Source organism: Grampus griseus (genome assembly GCF_964374135.1).
Source record: "Grampus griseus genome assembly, chromosome: 18".
NCBI classification, from domain to species: domain Eukaryota; kingdom Metazoa; phylum Chordata; class Mammalia; order Artiodactyla; family Delphinidae; genus Grampus; species Grampus griseus.
In genome coordinates, this window is record NC_139012.1 from 73,086,365 (window position 1) to 73,110,133 (window position 23,769).

At 41.4% G+C, this 23,769-nt stretch overlaps 1 protein-coding gene across 1 annotated transcript in view; it reads left to right on the forward strand.

Moving 5' to 3' along the window:
- The window catches only part of KATNAL1 (katanin catalytic subunit A1 like 1), a 72,185-nt gene extending 64,928 nt beyond the window's left edge, over positions 1–7,257 (forward strand). Inside the window, exons 10-11 of the mRNA XM_082675663.1 lie at positions 4,476–4,602; positions 5,985–7,257. Of these exons, the coding sequence (XP_082531789.1) occupies positions 4,476–4,602; positions 5,985–6,183 (326 nt within the window). The 3' untranslated portion in view covers positions 6,184–7,257. The remainder of the gene's footprint in view (positions 1–4,475; positions 4,603–5,984) is intronic.
- The last annotated feature ends 16,512 nt before the right edge of the window (positions 7,258–23,769 follow it).

Sequence of the window (23,769 nt, forward strand, 5' to 3'; positions counted from 1 at the left end):
AGTGTTTATTTAAATTTCAAATGTGTATTAACTTGGTTATGTAGCATTGGCAGTTCTTTATACTGTTGTTAACACATTAACCCCTCGTTAAATCCTTTCACAAGCTTATTACATATCATTAATTCAGTTTTATAGAGATGATAAATCCTGCTTAGAATCTTCTGACAAATCATTGATACAACCAGTATTAAAAGTTATCTTTTCCAAATCATAGTCACTAGGGAAGAGGAGGATACTTCCTACTAAGCTTCAGTCCCACCAGCCCTCACTTATGAGCAGTTTTATGCTCCAAAGTTCATTTAAGTCGACTGTCAAGAACTTTGCTTCGGGCTTCCCTGGTGTTGCAGTGGTTGGGAGTCTGCCTGCCGATGCAGGGGACACGGGTTCGTGCCCCGGTCCGGGGGGATCCCGTGTGCCGCAGAGCAGCTGGGCCCGTGAGCCATGGCCACTGAGCCTGCACATCCAGAGCCTGTGCTCCACAACAGGAGAGGCCACAACAGTGAGAGGCCCACGTACCGCAAAAAAAAAAAAAAAAAAAAAAAAAAGAACTTTGCTTCTGGGGGCGAATGCGTTATATTAAACTTGATGCTTTAAGTTCTTCGGGCAGGCCACAGTAAAACGTTTTGATTTGCAAATACAGTGGTGTTCTAACATGGGAACTGAAAGAGCAAAGTGATGTTCGTTCACTAACATCCACCTGCTGTGTGTGGAGCTCTTGGGCTGAACTTGGAGCTTTCCCTGCGGCATCCGGAGCATGAGCGCCTCATGCAGCAGTGGCCCTGTGAGCTCCCTCCCTTCCCCGTCTTTCTTCCCACGCCCCTCTGGCTGACCACCTAAGCGGAGGACTTCCTGGGCCCGTACCACCTGTGGGTACCCATGCTCACTGCAGGGGGGTACCTGTGGCTGAAGATGGTCAAGGATAGGAGCTCCCGAGGTGAAGGGATTCTGGAGGTCACAATTTCTAGTCACACGCAGATCCTGCCTGCTTGCTGCTTCTCTTTTCACCCTGGCTGCTCTTTGCATTGCTTTGCTCCATCTTACTTCAAGCGTGTGTGTGTGTGTGTGAGTGTGAGTGAAATATAACTCAAATACAAAAAAATCTGTTAAAATGTCCAATTTATCCAATAATTGGCAAAGCAAACAACCGTCGAAGCACCTGCTGGGACAGGAAGTGGAGCAGTGTCAGGCCTCCGCGCTCCGTAGTATGTTCCTTCCCGGCACAACTCCCTTCCAGTTCCTGCTGGTAATCACTGTCACTGCTTCTAGGGAAATAATTTATTGTTTTTCCGTACAATTTTATCACCTAGTAATGTATCCCCACACACAGTTTTACCTCCTTTTAAACTTTACATAAATGAATCACATTAATTGTGTTCATTTGTAGCTTGCATATTTTGCTCAGTGTGTTTTTAAGATTCATCCATGTTGCGACGCGTAGAGGCAGCTTGTGTTTGTGGTGGTGTGCTGTTGCATTGTATTAGTTTGCTAGGGCTGCCATAACACAGTACACCCACAGGCTGGGTGACTTAAACAAGGGAACCTTATTTTATCACAGTTCTGTAGGCTACAGGTCCAAGATGAAGGTGTTGGCAGGATTGGTTTCCTTCTAGGTCCTCTTTCCTTAGCTTGTAGGTGGCCATTTTCTTTTAATGTCCTCATGTGGTCTTTCCTCATGTTGTGTGTCTCTGTGTCCTAGTCTTCTTGTAAAGATACATATTGGATTAGGTCATATTGGATTAGGGCCCACCCATCTGACTCATTTTACCTTAATTACCTTTTTAAAGGTCCTGTCTCCAAATACAGTCACATTCTGAGGTATCAGAGGTTAGAGCTTCAACATAAGAATTTAGCAGGGGACACAGTTCAGCCCATAACATCCATTATGTGATTATGCCACAATTATCCATCATATTTTTTGATGGACGTTATGATTATTTCCAGTTTTAGGCTATTATACTGCTATGAACATTCTTCTGCATGTATAATGGTGCAAGTGCCTAAGTTTCTTTAGGCCAGGATGGAGCATTCCATCCTAGGAGTGAATTGCTAGGTCATGTTGCACAGCTGAAACATCAGTGGATAAACCCAGGCTGTCTTCCAGAGCGGTTGCTTCAGTTTACACTCCTCCCAGCCAGCAATGTATGAGAGTTCCCGTTGTTTCACAGTTTTCCATCACTTGGTGTTGTCAGACTTTTAAATGCATACCAGTCTTTTGGTGTGCAGTGCTTATTGCGGTTTAATTTGTATTTCCTGTATTAGTAAAGAATTTGAACATCTTTTCCTTTATTGATTGGCCATTTTGATTTTGTGATATATTTGTTCAAGTTTTTTGTCCATTTTTCTATTAGGTGGTCTGACATTTTCTTATTGATTTGTAGGAAGTCCTTAAATATTCTAGATATAAGTTTTTTGTTAAATCTGGTGTAAATATTTTCTCAAACTCTGTAGATTGTGTGTTTTCACTGTTTTACAGTGTCTTGATGAATAGGCGTTCCTAATTTTAATGGGGTCAGTTTATCCGTCTTTTTCCACGTAGTCGATTTTTTAATGTATCTTAAGAATATTTACTGTGAGGTCATTAAGATAGATTCCTGTTTTATCTTCTAAAATGCTTATAATTTTGCATCTTATGTTTAGATCAGTAATATATCCGGCACTGATTTTTATGTATGGTGAGGATGACCCAGTCCCATTTTTTCTCTGTGAGTAGTCAGTTCTGGCATCGTTTATCGAAAAGACCCTCCTTTCTCCTACTGCCCCGAACCACCTGTGTCACAAATCAGGTGTCCATAGCGTATGCTCTGCTCTGCTCTGCTCTTAGGCTCTCCATTCTGTGTCACGGATCTGCTTGTCTCTGTCTGCAAGAGTGTTAGACAGATTTGAATCCTATTGCTTTGTAGTAGAGCAGTTCCTCCTGCCTTGCTATTGTTCTTCCAGAGTGTCTTGGTTATTCTTGGTTCCTTCCATTAACATTTTCATATCTGCCTGTCAGGTTCCGCAAACAGACCTGTTGGGGTCTTCATTGGAATGCCTTAACTCTGTAAGATCATTTGGGGGGGAATTGTCAATGTCATGAAAGACAAAACAAAGTAACACTGGGGAACTGTTTGAAGAAGACTAAAGAGAGACAATAACTTTAATGTAACGTGTAATGGTTTTTTTTTTTTGTTTTTTTGTTTTGTTTTTTTTTTTTTGCGGTATGTGGGTCTCTCACTGTTGTGGCCTCTCCCGTTGCGGAGCACAGGCTCCAGACGCACAGGCTCAGAAGACATGGCTCACGGACCTAGCCGCTCCATGGCATGTGGGATCTTCCCGGACCGGGGCAAGAACCCACATCCCTTGCATGGGCAGGCGGACTCTCAACCACTGCGCCACCAGGGAAACCCACGTGTAATGGTTTTTAAGAAAGTAATAAAGGCCCGGGACAAATGCGGACATTTTAATCTGGACTGTGTATTAGATGAGACCAATGCACCAATGTTAAATTTCCTGTTAAGTGTGATGGTTGTATGGATGCCTTTGTTCTTAGGAGATACATGCTGAAGAATTCAAGGTAAAGTGTTGTGTTGCCTGTAGCTAGCTCTCAGTTCATAAATGAGAGTGGGGATGAGAGGAGAGGGCAAGGGAGTGATAATGGCAAAATATTGACAATTGGTGAATCTAGAGAAAAGGTAAATGAGTGTTCACTGTTTTTTTTTTTACCTGAAGATTTAAAATTTTTCAAGATAAAAATTGGGAAAATTAAATTTCGTTTTGTATATCAGGAAATCGTAGAGAGCCGGATCCAGGCTAATTCTGCATTACCTTAGTGTGCTATATTAAGCAGATTTGTCACAAAAACTGATGGTGAAACAGCAAGCAAGATTGGTTATTAAAAAATTCTGTTTGTTTCAGCTTACTCGATACACATTTCAATCATATTGGAACAGCAAATGTCTGTGGGCCGGCTCTCCAAGTAAAAAATATATTAATAAGCGTTTTGTGCCAATTGCTGATTGCTAGGAAAAGAAAACTGGATTTTTAAAAAATACTGATTAGAGTTCTGGAAATCTTTTCCTATGTCATACTAAAAGGTGAGCAAAGTAACTCATAGGAGTTACACTCCATGCAATCTAGTTTCATAAAGCTAGGCTAAATATTTTTTTTACAAAAGCATTTCTGGTGCTTGAATACTAATGTTTTTATTTTTCATAAAGGATCTCAGACCCTTTGTTCTCATAGCAAATATCTTCACAATCTATTAGGAAAACTCTTGAGTTTTGTTTCAATTATTAGTTATTACAGCCAAGGCACACAGGGAGTTAAATGATTCCACTAGTCATGCAGTGAATTAGTAATATTAGTGGACTCACAGTTGTTGACTTTTCTTTGCATTAGACTCTTTCTTTTCCTGAATGTTAAATAGGTGATTTCTTATCAAAATGATTTGTAAAGTAAAACATCTAACAATAACAACAAAAAAAATCTTCTAACAGCAAAAGGAAGAACTGAGCTTCTGAAAATCAATCTTCGGGAGGTTGAATTGGATCCTGATATTCAACTGGAAGATATAGCAGAGAAGATTGAGGGCTATTCTGGTGCTGATATAACTAATGTTTGCAGGTATTTTTTGTTGTTGTTAATGATCTGTGACGTTAGACATTAGTTATGGATCTATCAGGAGGACTTGTCTTAAAGTCAGTGTGCATTTGACCCTTGAACGATGCAGGTTTGAACTGTGTGGATTTTTTTCACTAAATATATCCTGTAGTACTACAGGATCTGCGGTTGGTTGAATCTGGAACTGTGGATAAGGAGGAATCGCTCGTTCAGAGGGCTGACTATAAGTTATTCCCGGATTTTCAACTGTGCCAAGGGTCTGCACCCCTAACCCCCGTGTTGTTCCAGGGTCAACTGCAGTTCACCTTTTAGAGCTTTGATTTTTAAGAAATTGTTTTGCCCAACTTGGTCATAAATGGCTTTGACAACCTAAGGTTAATTTAGCCCTAAATTGGAGACTAGCTGCATCAACATAAAATAATATCATTTTGTTTTGGTTGGCATTATTTTACTACACGCAAATGAACAAAGGTGATCAATTTTATATGTATATATATATAAAAATTTCCCTTTCAGTTTAGTGACATCATAACTTTTAGACAATTCACATCACTCAGTGAAGAGGATTTGTTTTTAGTACTTAACTTCCCTAACAATACTTAAATTGACATCAGTAGCCTTTCCTTAAAACCATAACATCTGTGTTACTCATTTTTTCTACGAGTATTTGTCCTATTTGCGTGTAAGTTCAGTGGCACTCAACAAGCTCACAATAGCTTCTACTGTTACCATAGAAAAATGTATAAAAATCTGAAGTTTTGGTTGGCTTGGCTGCCTAATAGCTTTTTCGTGAGCACTAGTTGTACACTTCTTCCTAACCTGCGTAATTATTTACAAGTGATCAGAATGAGCTGAAAATAGGACCCAGAGAAGCCAGGTTTTCTCTCTTCACTTGCCCACAAATATTCCATGTAGGGAATTCCACATCCACTGTATTCAGATATATTCATGCTCCAGAGAGAGAGAGGTTCCTGGCTTTACCTCCTCTAATTAGGTTGTAGACAAACTGGTATAAGATTTGAGTTATGTTAACATTAGCCGTATGTTTATTTCCAAGTATGCAATTCAGTATTCCATAATTCTCCTTCAGTTTCCTAGACTTGTGGGCTGTCTTTGAGGAGCAAGTGGGGAAAAGAAAATTCAGTACCATCTGAGCCCAACCTAGACTTTTAGGATTCATTACAGTACTTTTCATGTTTAAGTCCTTTGCATCTTGTTTTAACCTTTCCTGAGCCCTCAGGATGTCTCTGAAGTGGAAAATTCTGAGCAGCATGGTAAAAACATATAAAATGATCTTTTGAATGTTTTCCCTTAACATGATCACAGTTGAATATGTTTAAAACATTTGCAACAATAAGTATTCACTGATTTTGGTATATTTTTAGGGATGCCTCTTTAATGGCAATGAGACGACGAATCAATGGCCTAAGTCCAGAAGAGATCCGTGCACTTTCTAAAGAGGAACTTCAGATGCCTGTTACCAAAGGAGACTTTGAATTGGCTCTTAAGAAAATTGCTAAGTCTGTGTCTGCTGCAGACTTGGAGAAATACGAAAAGTGGATGGTTGAATTTGGATCTGCTTGAATTTCTGTCAGCTCTTTCATTTCTGGTATTTTTGTTTATAAAATGTGAAGAAATTCCAGCAATTTTTTAAAAAAACAGGTTTGGAACTTTACATTGGAGAGATTTTCTCTTAAAGAAAAAATTTAAAACACAAAAGAACATACATATACTTGAGAAGTAAGAAAAGCTTACATAGAGAGCCTGATATCCACATATCCATGCATTATAGTTGCACACCCTAACCAGAGTGTTGGGGGCTGAAGAAAGCAACCAGTGTGCTATCGTAGAAACTTGTTTACAGAAAGTGTAGAGGGAGCTCTGTTTCTCACTAGTGTTCATTGTTTTTTAGTTTTTTCTATTCTTTGCTCTGAACTTGAGGGACCTATATCTGTTGGCTTTTAACATCAAAACTGGGTTTGTGTCAGATCTATTATTTGTTGTTAAGAATTATGGTTTTGGATTAAATAATGAATCTGCTAGTTAAACCTTTAGAATTCACCTACTACTGTTAGAGTCTCTTATATAGTTTGAATTTTCCCTTCCCTTCCCTCACCATTCCCTCTACTAGCTATTTAATCGCTTATTGAGCTTTATGGGGGAATAGCCTCATGCTTTGTAGTTTTTGAATCCTTTTGCCAAGTGGCTTCTCTGGTTTTCAGTATTTGTTTTGCTGGCCGTATTTTACATTGGAAGGGTGGAAAGAATATCATGCTTGCATAAGATGCTCTTTTTCATTCTAGACTTCTGAGTTTGTTTTCACTTTTCTTTCAATATGTTCAACAGATAAACCCTTGATTTTTCTCAGCTCAAACATTGTTTTTTGCTGAATTTGCCTTTCATATTCTAAATAAATGCTTTGGTATTCTAAACAAGTCCACTCTCTTGTGGCTAATGCAAAACAAACAAAGCAAAATCTTTATGACTTTCGAGACAGCTTGTTTATTAACAAAATAACATCGTGCATAATGAACAACGAACATTTAAGAATCATTCCTTGTCTAGGTTGAGTGCTTGTACGCACGCTAAGATTAGGTTAGAAATATGATATGCCCATTCTTTTCAGCAGGAATTAGACCGTAGAAGGAGGCCAGAAAAGGAGAGGCCATGTATCTAGTCACAAGTAGAGTAGCCTAGTGTTAATTTTAAAAAATTACATTTATCCTGTTTTGATTGGGCAACCTCTGCTTTAATAGTCAAGCTTAAAAAAATTTGTATTTGATGATATCCTGAATTTTCAATTTTGGACAGTAACTACTAGTTTAAAACCAGAAATAACATATAGCTTTTTTGACAGTTAAACTCTTAGCAGCTTCCTTAAGAGATTTCTTCCCCCTACTTAGAACCATATACCACAGTATTCATCTAATGCTTTAAATTACCCCCCTTTCCTCTGAGGCATAGATTTATAAGAGTTAAAATCATGAGATATCATGATTTTATTTTAATTGATTTAGTTCATCTTAAAAGTTGAAATGAGAGAACTTTCCTTTTATTCATGAACTTTTAAAATAAAGAAATAAATAATCCCACTAAGATAATCTTGCAGACTATTGCCATCCAGTAAGTTATTTTTTTCCCGAAGTCCTAGGGGCAGTCATTACAACCTTAGTGTTTTGATTGCCAAAACTTGTTTGCATAGTTTAGTCCGACCATTTTGCTAGATTTCATGTATTTGTCTTGGCTTACATTTCAATTTTTTTTTGAATTCTTCATGCATAATAACGTGGTAATTTTGATTTTTTAAAAACTATCAGTTGAGCAGTATTTGGAGACTCAAGCCTCCTAGGAGCTTATCTTTACTGTGTTAAGTCCGTCCGGTGTGTTTTTTATTTCCGTTGTTTCTCACTTTGCTCTGTCAGTGGATGGTGAATGCTTTGTGTGTATTAACCCCTTAAAGGATCCTGAGGAGATCCCTGGGGCGTTCTGTCCGACCTTTCCTGCACATGGTATGTGCATTGTCTTTATTGCAAGGCTGTGTTGCCTTACCCAGAATGAGAGCATTTTTGTGTTTTATTTTCTTTTTTCTGTTGTATTATCGAATTAGAAAGATTTGGTTCCTTTCATTCCTCTGAAAACCTGAGTGTTTGGGGTTCTTCAACACAGTGATGTCGGGACTAAGTTTTCTACACTTCTGTCTCGCAGTTATCTGATCAGATAATCCTCCATCTTAGTAGGCTCATGTTGGTTGCCTGCTGTGTGCCTGTCCCTTGGGTGGGCGCTCTGTGGCCACAGAGTTGGACCAGGCAGTGCAGTACCGACTGGGCACTTCCTGTAATTACACCGTGTAGCTTCTGGCTCCCACGAATGAAACGATTTCAGTTTATAAATGGAAGGCACAGTAACCTGCGAGTTGCTTTGGAAAGATAACATATAAACGTTTTTCTCTCTTTAAACTTGCTTTAAAATTAGAAATGGTATCCATTTGCTTGAACAACAGGACTACTATAGATCTTGGCTATTTTCATGAACAATTTTTGTCATTTCCCAAGCTACGTGTTTATTGTAAACACCTACACATGCAATTATGGCAAACATGTAAACGTGTTACATGTTTACTGCAAACATTTTGCTTGCACAATTCCTTTACTTTTAAAAGGAAATGAATATTAATTGAATGTGCCAGACAAACGGCTCTCTAATGGAGGCCGAAACCTTCTAGTAATCCATGTAGAAAATAGACGATGGCGTCACAGACTTTATCTTCAGTCAGCAGCAGTGTGGGCATTCCAGAACGACCAGACACACTTTGGGCTTGGACCTCTACCTCCCAAAATGCCAAGACAGCTTGGAAGAGGTAACATGTTGTGGTCTAGCTGCCTAACTGGGGGTTTCATTTGGGCTCCAGAGACTGCAGTTTTTATGATGTGATATTTGACTGTGCAAACATAGGCTGAAATCACTAATTACTCAAAAAGTGAGCAAGCAAGTGTCTGGTGAATCTGCCGTAAAAAAACATACATGTACATCAGGAAAAATGTGTGTACACAGCCCAGATTTTCAGTATAAGTGTCACTCTTTCACTTTGCTACATGCAGCCTGACTCTTCTGAACAGAAAGTGTTGGTACTGTAGGTTTCGAACACCTTGAGTTTGTTTGAATCCCCTCCTTGGAAGTTTCTGTCTACACTGCCATATCCATGATGAGAATCACAGACCAGCTGACGTGGTTCTGTTTCACTTTCCTTACCCTAGCAACCTTGAGGCAAAGTGAAGGATGAGGCAGGTATTGCTTGGCATGTGGGCTTTGGCTCCTTCTGTGTTGTCTTGATTATTGAATCTTTTGGCATAATAGTAGATTCCCACTCCTCCTTTTCTCTTGTGAATGATAAGTCACCTCAGGGTGTTTCCTGTGTGATAGGCATAAAACGTTAAGGATAATTGTTGGCCTTTTCCAAGAAAGGGCCACTTTAACCATATTTAGAAACAATAGTAATCCTTCTTTTAACATTTGTTTTGTATCTTCTGTTCCATAATGGTTTTGATTGTGTAGTAGTTTGTACATACCACTTAATTTGTGATGTACATAATTTTTTTTTTCTTTTTTTTTTGCGGTACGCGGGCCTCTCACTGCTGTGGCCCCTCCCGTTGCGGAGCACAGGCTCCGGACGCACAGGCTCAGCGGCCATGGCTCACGGGCCCAGCCGCTCCGCGGCATGTGAGATCTTCCCGGACCGGGGCACGAACCCGTATCCCCTGCATAGGCAGGCGGACTCTCAACCACTGCGCCACCAGGGAAGCCCAATGTACATAATATTTATGTGAATCTAAGAATCTGTCACAATAGAAAAGGGTAGGAATTATAGTTGGAGGGCGTGTTAGGGGAATACAAATATTTAAACCCCAAATGTTTTATTCTTATCTCCGCTAATTTTTTTTTTTTTTTGCAGAAAAAGCTAAAAACTGTAATAATTACTGTGTTTACTTATTTATACCTTTAAGTTAGGCTTTTCATACTTATTTATTTGATTTTTTAGGATGTTTGCTTTTAATATTGTATTCTCTTGTGAAAACTATATGAATATTTAAAAATAAAGTCCCTAAGATAACACATATGTTTTTAAACATTCACAAATTAACAATAATTCTTTGAATTTTTATTAGGTTTTTTGGCTCCGGACAACTCTTTAACTTTAGGAATATTTCTCAATTTCCAGATGACTTGTTAATAAAAACAGGAAAAATATTAAGGTAACGTCATCAAATTTATTCTTTTTATTTTACCTTTCTCCTTTGTTGATTGATTTTATTTTATATGTATAGAAATAACCTAGTTCTGCTTTGTCACCAGCAGTGTGTAGGTTTCTGTACATGTGGAAATTTGGTAGGGAATTAATGTGGAGGTTTTCCTCCTATGAAAGGACTCCCATTTTATTTTATGTTCAAAATCATAAAATGCACTTTTGTTTTACAACCTCTGAAATGACTAAATATTGCCCTTTGGAAAACCTGAGTCTTTGCACGTGTTATTTCCAGAGTCTACCTCAGTCAAACAGGCTTAGTTTTAGGTGCGAATGAATTGAAACCATATTGAAATTCAGTTCGTCATCTCTACTATACCTATATGTTCGTCTAAGCGCTTCCTTCTCTCTCCTCTCTCACTCACTTTTTTTTAACACTGAAATTTCACTTGAAAATATTTGTTGTTCTTCCTCTGGGAAAGCCATATATTCCAAGTGAAGCCTCTACAGAATGTCTGGGTGAGTCTTCCCCTCCTTGTTGGGACAGCTTCATCACTCGATGTTCCTCTTGTCAGGGAGTGGTTTCAAACACAACACACCTCCCGTTCTCTCATAGCTTCATAAATACAAACTCATGTGACAGCATTAAAAGTCTCGGGACCTAACTGTTCCTGTACAAGGACCTAAGTACTTCATGGAAACACACCGAGGTGGACACGTGACATGTCTGTTCACACGGCAGCAGGGCAGCGGGCGTCGCCTTCGGTTAACATTGTGCGGACACAGTGTCCAGCGAGATCGCTATGTGCTGTAAGTGTTTTGTTAAGATTTTTGTTTCAGTGTCTGTCTCCCAGTATTTTGAACCTAATTTAAAGAAAAAGACGTTTCCAAATTGTATGTATTAAATATGCTTTTCCTTACATTTTGTGCGGCTACATCACTAGCTTCATGAGCTTAGCTGTGTCTGTGCATAGGTTGTAGTTTGGTAATAAATTTCTAGAGTGTGGCTTGTCGGTGTTTTCTTTGTGGTTCATATTTGATCTACAGTCGCTGGTCCACTTATTGCCACCAGTGGGAGTAACAAATCCCTCACTAGTAAGGGATGACTTTTTCTGGAGTTTCAGTTCTTATAAAATCACATATTGTGAACCTGACATTTTGTGTTTGCCGTGCATTATGCTAATAATTTCAAGGTTGATGTGACTAAGAATGGCTTTTCAATTAATTCTAACTGGTTTAACAAATACATGTATTTGTGTAGCACCATTGCAAAGTGGATGTTCCATAAGGTGAATTTTCCACATGACTGTGTCTTTTTTTTTCTTTCCTGTTTCCATTTTTCTTTTTAAACATCTCTATTGGAGTATAATTGCTTTACAATGGTGTGTTAGTTTCTGCTTTATAACAAAGTGAATCAGCTATACATATACAAATATCCCCATATCTCCTCCCTCTTGCGTCTCCCTCCCACCCTCCCTATCCCACCCCTCTAGGTGGTCACAAAGCACCGAGCTGATCTCCCTCTGCTATGCGGCTGCTTCCCACTAGCTATCTATTTTACGTTTGGTAGTGTATATATGTCAATGCCACTCTCTCACTTCGTCCCAGCTTACCCTTCCCCCTCCCCATGTCCTCAAGTCCATTCTCTACATCTGCACCACATGACTGTGTCTTATGTTATGAATTCTCCAAAACTATTTTTTTTTAGTTCACAGGCTTTATTTTTTGAGCAATGTTATGTTTACAGAAAAATTAACCTGTATATGAGGAGAGTTCTCATATACTTCTCCCCCTCCCCGCCCCCCCCCCCCCGCCATTTCCCCTTTTATCAGTATCTCGCTTTAGTGTGATTTGCTTGTTTTAGTTGGGTCAGTATTGATTATTACTAAAGTTCATAGTTTATATTACAGTTCATTGGGTTTTGACAAAAGCATAATGTCATATATCCACCATTACAGTGTCATACGGAATTGTTTCACTGACCTAAAATCCTCCCTGCTCTGCCTGTTCATCTTTGCCCCTCCTCTTAACCCCTGGCACCCACTGATCTTTCTACTGTCTCCACAGTTTGCCTTTTCCAGAATGTCATATAGCTGCAATCATGCAGTATGTACCCTTTTTAGACAGGCTTCTTTCACTTAGCCATATGCATTTAAGGTTCCTCCTTGTCTTTTTGTGGCTTGATAGTGCTTTTCATCATGGAATAATACTCCAGTACCTGGATGTGCCAGTTTGTTGATCCATCACCTACTGAAGGGCATCCTGGTTGCTTCCAGCTTTTAGCATTTATGAATAAAACTGCTGTAAACATTCCGGTGCAGGGTTTTGTTTGGACATAAGTTTTCAACTCATTTGAGTAAGTACCTAAGAGTACTGTTGGTGGAATGTATGGTAAGAGTATGTTTAGTCTTGTGAGAAACTGCCAGACTGCCTTTGAGCGGCTGCACCATTTGCATTCCCACCAGCGATGAGTGGGCGTCCCCGTTGCTGCACGTCATCACCGGCGTTTGGTGTTGTCAGGGTTCCGATCGTGCCATGCTGATAGGTGTGTTGTGGGTTCTCATTGCTGTTTTAATTTTCAGTTCTCTAATGACATGATGTTGAACATCTTTTCATATGCTTATCTATTTTTAATTGGTTTTTACTGAAACCTTTCTAAAAGATATCACACTTGTTCTCTGACTTTGTAAAGTAGAGAATTTGAACGTAACCTTTTCTTTGTCATTCAGAGTTCTCCTTGTGATGTGCTACCCTCAGCAGCTAGTGAAGGGACAGCAGGCTTTTCTGCCTGTCACTCAGTGGTCTTTGAGTTCTGGTGTTTGCTTCTGTAGCATTTTTACTCTTCTGTTTTCAGGCTGTCAACCTTTATTTCTCTTCCGATTTCCGGCCTGCAGTCTTCAGTGAACCTAATGAAAAGAAACAGTTGTTAGGCGTGTTAGAATTGCGGGTAAATTAGGAGTCCAGCCATTTGGGGATGAGGAGTGATAGGGAGGTCTGTTCTTTGAGTGTTCGTGTTTGTGTCATTTATCTAGGCCGTCTGTGCCCTTTCTAGCTTTATCTTTAGTTCCCAGAGTGTTCCAGGTAGACCAAGTGTGAAGTAGATATTTATGCATCATTATTTTGTCATGTAGTTGTATAATATTTATAGCTGGAAGGCACCTAGCAACAATTTAATTCCGTGGCTCCACTTTTTTTCTTCCTGTCACCATTGAGGTTTTGATCTCTTAAAGGATATGAAGAAAAAGAATGAGGTACAAAATTAATTAAGGACAGAAGTAGGACACATATGTGGCTAGGGCCTTCCCTTCAGTCCTTCCTACCTTCTCCAGGTGTATGGCCAGTGCCGCCTTGAGATGGCTCATGGCAGAGCACACTGGATCGCTAGGGGGCCTGCCCAGAACCAGGAGTTCAGGTGGAAACGGCGAGGGAAGATAGAAGCGTTGCCTGGCCAGCAGCAGCTGCTTCCTTGCAAATGGATGGGTGGAAAGGCAGGGTGGGCTCAAGTCTCACCTGGCTGATTGCATCAACCCAGGCTCAGATTCAGGAGACTGGTGCACCGTGCTTTCCTCCCTGCCTGCCTGGGTATCAACACGGTCAGATGCTCCTGGCCCAGCAGACCCGAACCTGGGAGCAAATGACTTGGTCCAGTCCCCTCGTGTCACAGGTAAAGGAACTGTGCCCAGGGAGATTTTAATATCTGTGTTCAAGATCACATTCTGAACTGGGACATAGGACTTATATCTATTTCTGATCTTAACAAATGCTGCAGGTAAGGTATAATGAAAGCAAGCTAGACAGGGGAACATTTATTAAGGACCTTAAAGCCTCTGCGGCATGGTGCCAATACAGACTGTTCACCTAAGTTGATGATAGTTAAGAATAAGAAGTATCAGATAAATTAACATCATAGGACTGGCGCTAACATTTATAATGTTTACTGTATGCAAGATACTGTACTTTTATTGCTTTATTAAATCCACACATTAGTTCTAAGATGTATTTACTATTACTCTCTTGTTGCAGAAGAAGAAACTGAGGCTTATAGAGTGATTTGCTCTAGTCATTTGGCTTCTAAGAAGTAGAAGAAAAAATGGAACCTAAGTCAGTCTAGTTCCAGAGCTAGTCCTTTGCCATATTCCAAGGTTACTTTCAACAATGTTAAATGCAAAAGTACTCAATTCTTGAAATAAATATGTTAACATTCACCCATTTTTCTGAGGTTATTAATCACCGTTTTACCATCCCTTTCCTGTAACTTTTTTTTTACCAGGAGACTTTTGGGCAGACTACAGTGATATATTCTGTTACAGTATTTATGTTTATAATAATAGGAAAAAATAATGGCTTGTGTTGTGGGATTAACATGACTTTGGGAATATTGTTGCCCTACGTTATATCAGAGTGTAAAGATACAGCTATTTCTTTTTCAGGGCCGGTTTTATGAAATGAACTGATCATTCTAAGAGTTTCCATGAATCATATTTAAATCACCAGCTTAAGTGGTATAGAGCTCAGTCGTTTATTTTTACTAATAAGATTCCTGACCGTGTTCTGCATAGAGGGCGGCAGCTCCAAAGTCCTCAGCTGTACGTATGGTCGCCATGAGTTACCAGGAGAGCAGCCCCGTGTACTTGCCCTGGCTTCAGTGTCTGTATTTGAAGAACTACCCCAGAGCTGACTTTAGCTCTGAACGTTCAAAATGCTTTCAATCAGCACATCTTAAATAACTTCTTTCAACAAATAACTAATCATGGTATGACTACTGTATTCCATAACATAAATCCTAAACTATAGTGTTAGTAATTAGTGTTGTAATTAGAGATGGGTGAATCAAGCTTCATTTGGGATTTGTAAAATACCTCCAGCTATTTTTCAAACATTCTGAAATATATTTTATAACATTTCTCAAACATACTTTACCAAGCATATTTCCTTTAATTTTTAAACCCTTGTGTATTTCAAGGTGAATTCAATCCATAAGTTTATGATTCGTTTGTGCTTAACTCATAGAAATTACTTTTTAAGCACAACTTGGTTTCTAAGGCCTTAGGAAACCCTTCTCATGAAATCTGTAAGCCTTTAAAAGCCTTTTCCCCAATCAAACTTTTTTTCCTCAAAGATAAATGTGTGTGAAATGTTTTAGTTTGGTTTACAATGCAGAGCCCATGTTTCAAAATCTAAGCTAGTTCTGAATTTAGTACACGTTATTCTGCCTTTATTGTAAGAACTGGCTTCGTTTGTGTCTCTCTGTAAAGAGCTGGTAAAGGCAGTGCTCTCTTGAAAACCCAGCGCACCGACATTCCATGCCGTCTCCCGGAGTTGTAGCACAGGGGACAGACATGTGTTGATCAAACACAGCAAACCGAATTAGCTGTTCATCAGGGATCTGTCGTGTGCTGAATGTATATACATGTTTGTACGTATTCAGATATACATGTACACACTCATAAAAATGCTTGAGTCCTTGTAGGTTGTCTTTTTTGTTTTGACCTCTATTTAGAAATTCTAACAAGATGATATTGTATTCTGGATTAAATTAATAATTTACTGTGAAATGACCATAATTGTTCTCATCTCTCTTCGAAGAGAACTGTTTTTCACCTGAGATTTAGTTCACAGGTTTCTGTTGCCTAGCAGTGGGTCTTTGAGAACAGCTTTTTGTATAGTTTTAAATGAACGGGTTGAGGGTGTGAAATCTTCTTAGAAGAAGTAAGGTTATTGCAGTGAAGGTAAAAGGAAATATGCTGACAACTAATTGGACAAAATGTCATCCAGCACAGCGGCTCTGGAAGAGATTTGCAGAAGCTAGCAACGTAAGAATGGACTTTGCTCAAGGCAGCTAGAAACTGCATCCAGAAATATTCATGGTAAAAGAAAAGCACCATTTTCCTAGGTTCTCATTAGGGAATGGTATGAAATACGTATTTGCTTATCATAAGAAACAACCTCATTTGTTCCTATTCTTAATGAAAACTCTCATTTTCCCCCTGATTTTTTTTAGTGTGGGATTATTAAACAATGAAAACATCTTTTCTTTGCTTTTCAAAGTATACCAGTTTCTTATATATTTTATTAGTTTGTACTATAAATGAACTTTTAATATTTTAGAAAAATCTTTTATGATAGATGAATTCCATTTGAAATTTAGCACCTGAATTTTTCTTTATTCAAACTAAAATGAAAAACCTCTTGCAGGAAGGGAGACTTTTACCTTTTGCTTTTATATGATAATTATTTTGCTTTACAAAGGAAATATGCTTACAAATATATTAAGGTGGTTTTTAAAGAGCAGTATTTATAGAAATCCAGTCAGTGCTTGCCTTTACTTCTGCCTCCTGAAAGCCCTCGGCCTGAAAGTCAGTCGTGGCTCTGGACCCCATTGCATGTGCCTTGCAGGGCAGGATTGTGCTGGTCATTTCGTGTGACCTGGGACAGTGCTCTGCAAACTCCTGTGACGATGCCTCTCCATTGGTAAGATGTTTGTGAGTTTTACACGATAGTTTACACTATATTACAATATATTTACTCTACTGATAATCTACAGAATGTTTGTAATTTATAAAAATATGCACAAAATTAGAAAATTTAAGGACTGCAAATATGAAAACATGAAAAATAATTTTATTGGCACAAAATGCCCTCCAAAAATCATGGATAATATTTTATCGAGAACCATGAGATTAAATATGGTTCATTTTTTTTAAAAAACCCTTGGGCTAGACTAACTAGGTACAGCGATTTAGTTAATTTTAGTGTTTAGTTTTAATGACTTTCGTAGATGAAAAAGTTACCTCACAAAAGTGTGTAGATCCAAGTGGAGGAAATAAATCATTGGCTGCAGTTACAAATCATGAGCTTCATTTTTTAATCACAGCCACTAATTATGCAGAACTTTTCATTTAACTTTGGCTGTTAAGTCTGCATCTTCCCTGGTGTCAATCAGTTCTTGCAAATTAATTGGAAGGTTGCATTTTGTATGAATAGTTTCAAAACCCACTGAACCTCTTCATTTGGAAGACTTTTATTTTTTATCACCATTAGTTTACCTTTTACTTTATTCTAAGGAACACTTGTGTGCACATTATGATGTGAATGACTACAGTTCCACTGGTGAGGAGAATCTAACCTAAACATGGTAATAACTGGAACACAAAATGGGTTCCTCTTAAGATGAATTTGCCCAAGATCTCTGAAATCTGTCTTTGTGAATTAGCTTCATAATGTATTACACAGGCATATATGTGTTTCATAATTTGCATTGTGAATAACATAGCCTAAAACACAAAATTCCAACTATTTTCTTTATATAAATATATTCCTTCCATTCATTTGATCAATATTTTTTGAATAATTGCAATGTGGAAGATATTTAAATAGGGGAAATTGTTTCAAGTTTAGATTGCACATATTAGAGTTTCTAATAGGAAACTCACTGTTTTCGGCAACAACATCACAGAACAATGGAAACAAATCCTCGAGATCAGGGCCTGGGAGTCTTCCCTCCGCCTGCCACCCTGACCCTCATATGCCCATCAATTCCAGGTCTCAATCAGTCCCACCGATTGTTCTCCTGATTCTGCTTAGTCTGGAGGTGATGGCCCTTAAATGACTCAGGACAAGTTTAATTCCCGTCCTGGGTTTTCATTTCTCCTCAGACTTGGAATAATTCCTGACTTCTGGATATGATATGAATATATCACTGTCCATTTCTTCCTCTTCATTTATCAGTGATCCCTGGGCCGCTTCCACCACGGTTCCTCCACTGCGTGTGGAAAGCATGCCCTGGGCCGTGTGCTCGCTGCTTCCTGCGCTGGGAACGTTGGTTCCTGTCCTGGTTGGGGGGACGTGCAGGTAGCTGTCGCTCCCGAGGACGGCGCTGCTTGCCGACCTGTCCTTGTTCACGGAGGGATAGAGCTGTCATCTAAATGTGAGTGGGCTTGTTGGGGGATGAAGAGCAGGACAGAGGCTCTCGTTCCTGACAGGGAAGTGCAAAGGGGTGAGAGTCGGACTGGAAGGAAGAATCAAGAAGGGAGGAGGTTTGAGTTTTCAAAGAGAAGGAATCTCCGTGTGTTCTTGACTGGGTGAGGGAGGTTGGCATGAACTGCAAACGTCTGGTCTTATTTGGGCCATGCATACTCTGGTCATTGCACCATCCTGGCCCTTTGGCTAGAGATCTGTTATTTTGGGAACAAGGATCTGTCCCAGGAGAGCACTGTGGGGTTGGGAGAACTTCCGCTCGGGAGTCAGAACCGGGATTCCAGCCTCAGCCCCGCCGCTTCCCAGCTGGGTGACACGGGGCAAGTTGCTTATCCTCTCTGTGCCTGTTTTCTCACCTTCAGATGGAGATGATGATGATGGACCTTCCTTACAGGACTGCTGGGAAGATGAAATGAGATACTTGAAATATAAAGTGCTTATCAGTTTCTGGCCCCATAATAAACCCGCAATAAATGTGACCCGCGCCGGTGTGCTCGAGCTGGCTCCTCACAGGCTTTCTCAGAGCCAATTTTTTTTTTTTAAGTTTATTATTATTTTTTCTTTGGCTGCGTTGGGTCTTCGTTGCTGCGCGCGGGCTTTCTCTAGTTGCAGCGAGTGGGGGCTATTCTTTGCTGCGGTGCACGGGCTTCTCATTGCGGTGGCTTCTCTTGTTGCAGAGCCCGGGCTCTAGGTGCTCAGGCTTCAGTAGTTGTGGCTCGCGGGCTCAGTAGTTGTGACTCGCGGGCTCTAGAGCGCAGGCTCAGTAGTTGTGGCGCACGGACTTAGTTGCTCCGCAGCATGTGGGATCTTCCCGGACCAGGGCTCGAACCCGTGTCCCCTCCTTTGGCAGGTGGATTCTTAACCACTGCACCACCTTGGATGTCCCTCAGAGCCAATTGTTGAATATTTTAAAATGCTGCAAGTCTGTCAACCTGTTGATAGCTTGAAATTGGCTATGGTGAGAGTATTTACGCCGTGGAAATCGGCAAACAGCGCAAGTGAGGATTCCTCCTCCACACGCCCCCTTGCGGAGCCAGTTCACAGCACATCACTGGTTAGCTCTTTTTATTTAATATGGGCTTTGTTTCTTCCTGCAAATAAAGCAGCTCTGGATGCCTAGCCTGGCTCTTTGTCAGTGCCTCTCAGACACGTAGATGCAGTGGTGAGGAAGACTCCTGACCCTGTGCTCAGAGCGCGTGGGGTCTGTTTGCTTGGCAGTGCGCCATTTGGACTCGGGGGGAAGGCTGCTTTGGGTCTGCCACAACTAGGGACCACTCTCTTCCCTGAGCTCGAGTTTGCTCCGATACTCTTATTGTGATGTAACAGAAATCTTAGGACACCAGAAATGGACCAAAGTGTCCCACTACCCTTTCATTCCCTGACACACACAGCCTGAGCTGTGTGTAGGCGGTACCCACGCTGCTTTCAGCCTTTCACCAAAGGTGAGATTCTGCAATCATCCCCGTATTGGCGTGGCTTCCCTGGTGGTCATGGTAGACCCGTGCACACAGAAGTGTTTTGCTAAATGCTTGTGAGAGCTCTTAGGCTATTTTTCCAGCAAAGGTAAGAGAGGCAGGATGAAGAGAGGGTCCTGTTCTCACTGCTTTTAGTACCTTCCGTGAACCAAAACACGGGTTGTGGCAGCGCTCAGCTCGACCTCTCTTGCCTCATTTAGCAGACTAAGGCTCAAATTTCTCCCTCTTTACAATAGGAACAAAAAAAAGCAAGCATCGTTTCTCAAAAAGAGGCACTTTAAATATGGAATTTACAAACTACGCACTGTCTCACTGTCTTTCCTTACTGCAGATACATGCATATGTCCTAGAGAAGGTCCCACAGGTAGAGCTTCGTGTACTTCGCTTAAGAATCACAGACCAGAGTTGCAGTTTGTTAGTCCCATTTGCTTTTCACAGAAAGAAAAAGCATTACATGATGTCAGAGGGTTTCAGTTTCCATAAAGGGGAGTTTTCCAAGGTTTTCTGGGTGAGGAAGTTTTCCGTGTAATCCCTGGGGGCTTGTGCACAAAGGGCACCTGGAAAGGTCTAGCCAGGACTTATTTCTCCAGGTTTTCTAATTTGAATCTCATACAGATATTAATTGATTTATGTAGGTCTACTATTTAGACCTATATAAAGTCAGTTTAACTTATTGAATGCCCAGTAGATCTGAGGCACAGCCATTGCCTTAAGGAACTCGTCCCGGTAGAGAAAGCCCTGAAACAAACCATCACCGAATCCTAGGTGCGCATCAACCACAGTGAGCATGTGACTGGGCAGCCGTGTGGAGGAGAAGCACAGAGGAGGTGATGTCCTGACTCACGAAGAGGAGTTTACTGCGTGGCAAGAGCGGGGATGCTAGTCCAGTAGTGGTGACGGTCACCGTCTTCCTGCTGACTTGTGTTACAGTTATTAGTTGCCTTTTACCAGAGCAGGTTCTGTTACACACTAGACGGTGAGCTCTGGGAGGGCAGGGAGCGGGGGTCCTCGCCGTCTCCCCCGCAGGACTCCGCACACAGGAGGGGCTCCGTCCACAGTGGGCAGTGAGAATCCTACAAGAAGGCTCTTTCTTCACTGTGACCCCGTAAGCAAAGCCCTTGTGAAGAACACTGACACGAAGAAACATTCACTGTGTGATGATGGCAAAGTTGGACGTTAGTCTGTGGACCTGGCCTTAGTAAACACAAAACTTCATTTCCGTTCATTTGTATGTAGCTTAAAGGTCCCTTATCTTGAGCGCTGGTTGTGGAGTTGTTGTGAGACTGCCTTGCCGGTCTTCTCAGGAGGGGCGGTGGCCCGGCCACAGTCCCTGCGTGTACAGGCCCCGCAGCAGCACGCCTCGGGTGCTTTGGTTGTGACTGCCGTGGATGACGGCACTGCTCCGCAGTCACAGGGTCTTCTCAGTGCTACGAAACTCCCCTCCATGTCTCCAGGTCCGCATGCAGCCTGGGAGCCCATCTTGGAGTTGTCTATGGGATAGAATTTTTTCCACGTGTGGATCAAGCCTACTTTATAAATCAAAAGGCACTTCTTAATTTGCAGTTGTATATTAACTTCACACATTTCAAATTGAAATTCACACAATCTATTTTGCATTACTCACACTTAATTTCTTTTGGCTATTGCCCTCAGGCTGTATAAGAATGAAAAAAAATAGATTTGAGTTCTTTATTTTGACTGTGTTCACATGTAAATCTAATTAGTTCTCTTTCTCTTTTTTTCTCTTAAAGTAACATACACGTTACTCTGAACAAAGACTGATAAGTAGGCGCAGGTTTACCATATAACCATGTTCATCTCACCTAGGCTGTGATGTCAGTTCACTTGGAAAATTAATGTTTTTCTGCCCTGATTTACTGCTTAAAGTTGATGCGTGCCACTGATAGGCACGATATCCGCCTGTCCAATGGTGAGGACAGTGGTGTCCAGATTAGGTAATGGTTTAAGCCTGGTCTGTTTCAGAGCTGAAAGGGACCTTGCAGATCGTTGAATCTGGCGTTCCTCATCCTGAGTGAGAGAAGCCATTTGTTCTATGCGAAATCTTAGAATACTGCGTTTTCATTCAGATGAACAACCACAAAACAACAGAAGCACAGACTGGCCCCTGGAGATGACCTCTCTGAACTGAGAACCGCTGTGAGGTTTCAAAGGGGGCGTGACTTGGCTTCAAAGATAGGATCAGGGTTTTCTGCAGACACGTGGGAATTCAGTCATCAGGGAGTGGCCCGGCGCCTCTGGCTGCTAAGGCCAGGGTCCCTCTTTACCCCACTGAGCCCCACTTAGATGCATAGTGAATCGAGGGCCTCACCGGAACGGTGGCGTCTTGCCAGCCCCAAGTTCCTGTCTGAGGCAACCGGTGCTGCAAATTCGGAGAGCTGCGTATTTCCGGTGTCCATGGTGCCGAGTTACAAGGTGGCTGCCGCCAGAAACGCTCATGCAAAGAGCACACCTTAGCCAGGTCATCCTTGTCCTTCTTTGGGTGTTTATCAGATGTGCCCCGTGGAGTGGCGGGTCAGTCAGCTTTCTCTAGGTGAGACTGAGGGAGTGAAATGACCTCCATGTTTCAGTGACTGCAGTAGCAAAAGTACGCTTCCTATCCTCGTGTCATCTGCAGCCCTGCTTTCACTCTGATTCCGCTCCCTGCGCGGTGCCTTCTTGAGAGCCCCAACACCTTCAGTGGCCCCTGTCCTCGTGGCACAGGGAGGAGAGCAGGAGGTCTCAGAAGCCCTCAGAGGCTCTTCGAACTCCTCTTGAGATGTCGCATACGTCGTGTCTGTTACGTTCCACTGGGAACAAGTCATACGGCCAAACCTTTTGTCAGTGGAACTGGGAAATATTCTCTCCAAGAGGCGTCACGTGGCAGACGCTAGAGATGTATAATCCTCCTCCGGGGAGGGGTGAGTAACTGGGAACAGGAATGCACTCCGCACAGGTGGTGCCCACCCATGTAACTGCCCTTCCCAGCCACTTGTCATCCTGGCTGACCAGGCTGTTCAGTTGGCTTTCTGTTTTTAATTTTCATTTTTGGAAGTTTTAGAATTAGAAGGCCAGAAAGCTGTAGGGCTGGGTGGACATTCAGAGATCTCATGCTCTTTATTTTTCTAGTGGAGGAACTGAGGCCTAGGGAGGTGATTTGCCCAAGGTCGCACAGCAAGACCTCACAACAGTACTCTCTTCATAACATCAACTGGTGAAAATCTCAGGGAAGAAGTGCTTTGCTAATCGGATAAGAAAATGCTTTTACCATTGCTGAAATCATACCCCTTTTGGAGACAGAAATAACACAGAACCTGAGTGGTCGGTCTTGGGATGAAAACTGGTGCAATTTTCTATCGTTTTTTTTTCCCAGCCGCATTCATATTAGAGGCAACTTATTTAAATTTGCCACGTAGCATCAACAGAGCACCAGGAGTTGCTCAGTACAATAGTGAGTCACAGTTCCTGCCAAGGCAGATTGCATCTCTGTTTTATAAGTAGTCTGCACCCTGTGCTGATCTGATTTAAAATAAAACCTGTATGGAGTATGTTTAGCCTTTGAGGGGGAACAGTAGGTGGATGACTGTCAATACTGGAGACGTTAAACTGTGTGAGGGCTGTTCGCTGGGGATTCCATGGGCTTCTAACGTTCTTGTGGGGTTCAGCTGATAAAAAATAGCAAGACCCAGCACTGCCTGTGGGAAATGTGGGTAACCTTTAGTTAGCCACTGGCTCTCCTAGCACCCCACTTCTGCTCTTCAGAGATTTCAAGTTCTGAGGTCAGGGACCAACGAAAAAGTGATAAAGTAGATGGAAGTTACTGGAAGAGCCTCGTGTAGAGGACTGTGATTGGGACACAACAAAAAGAGGCAGAATAGGAGCTGCCTGTACTTGGGGGGGGGGGGCTGGTTACCAGGGAGACACAGTGCCTATTGCATGACAGGCTCACAAAGAAGATTCAGAAGGAAAGCGAATGGGGTG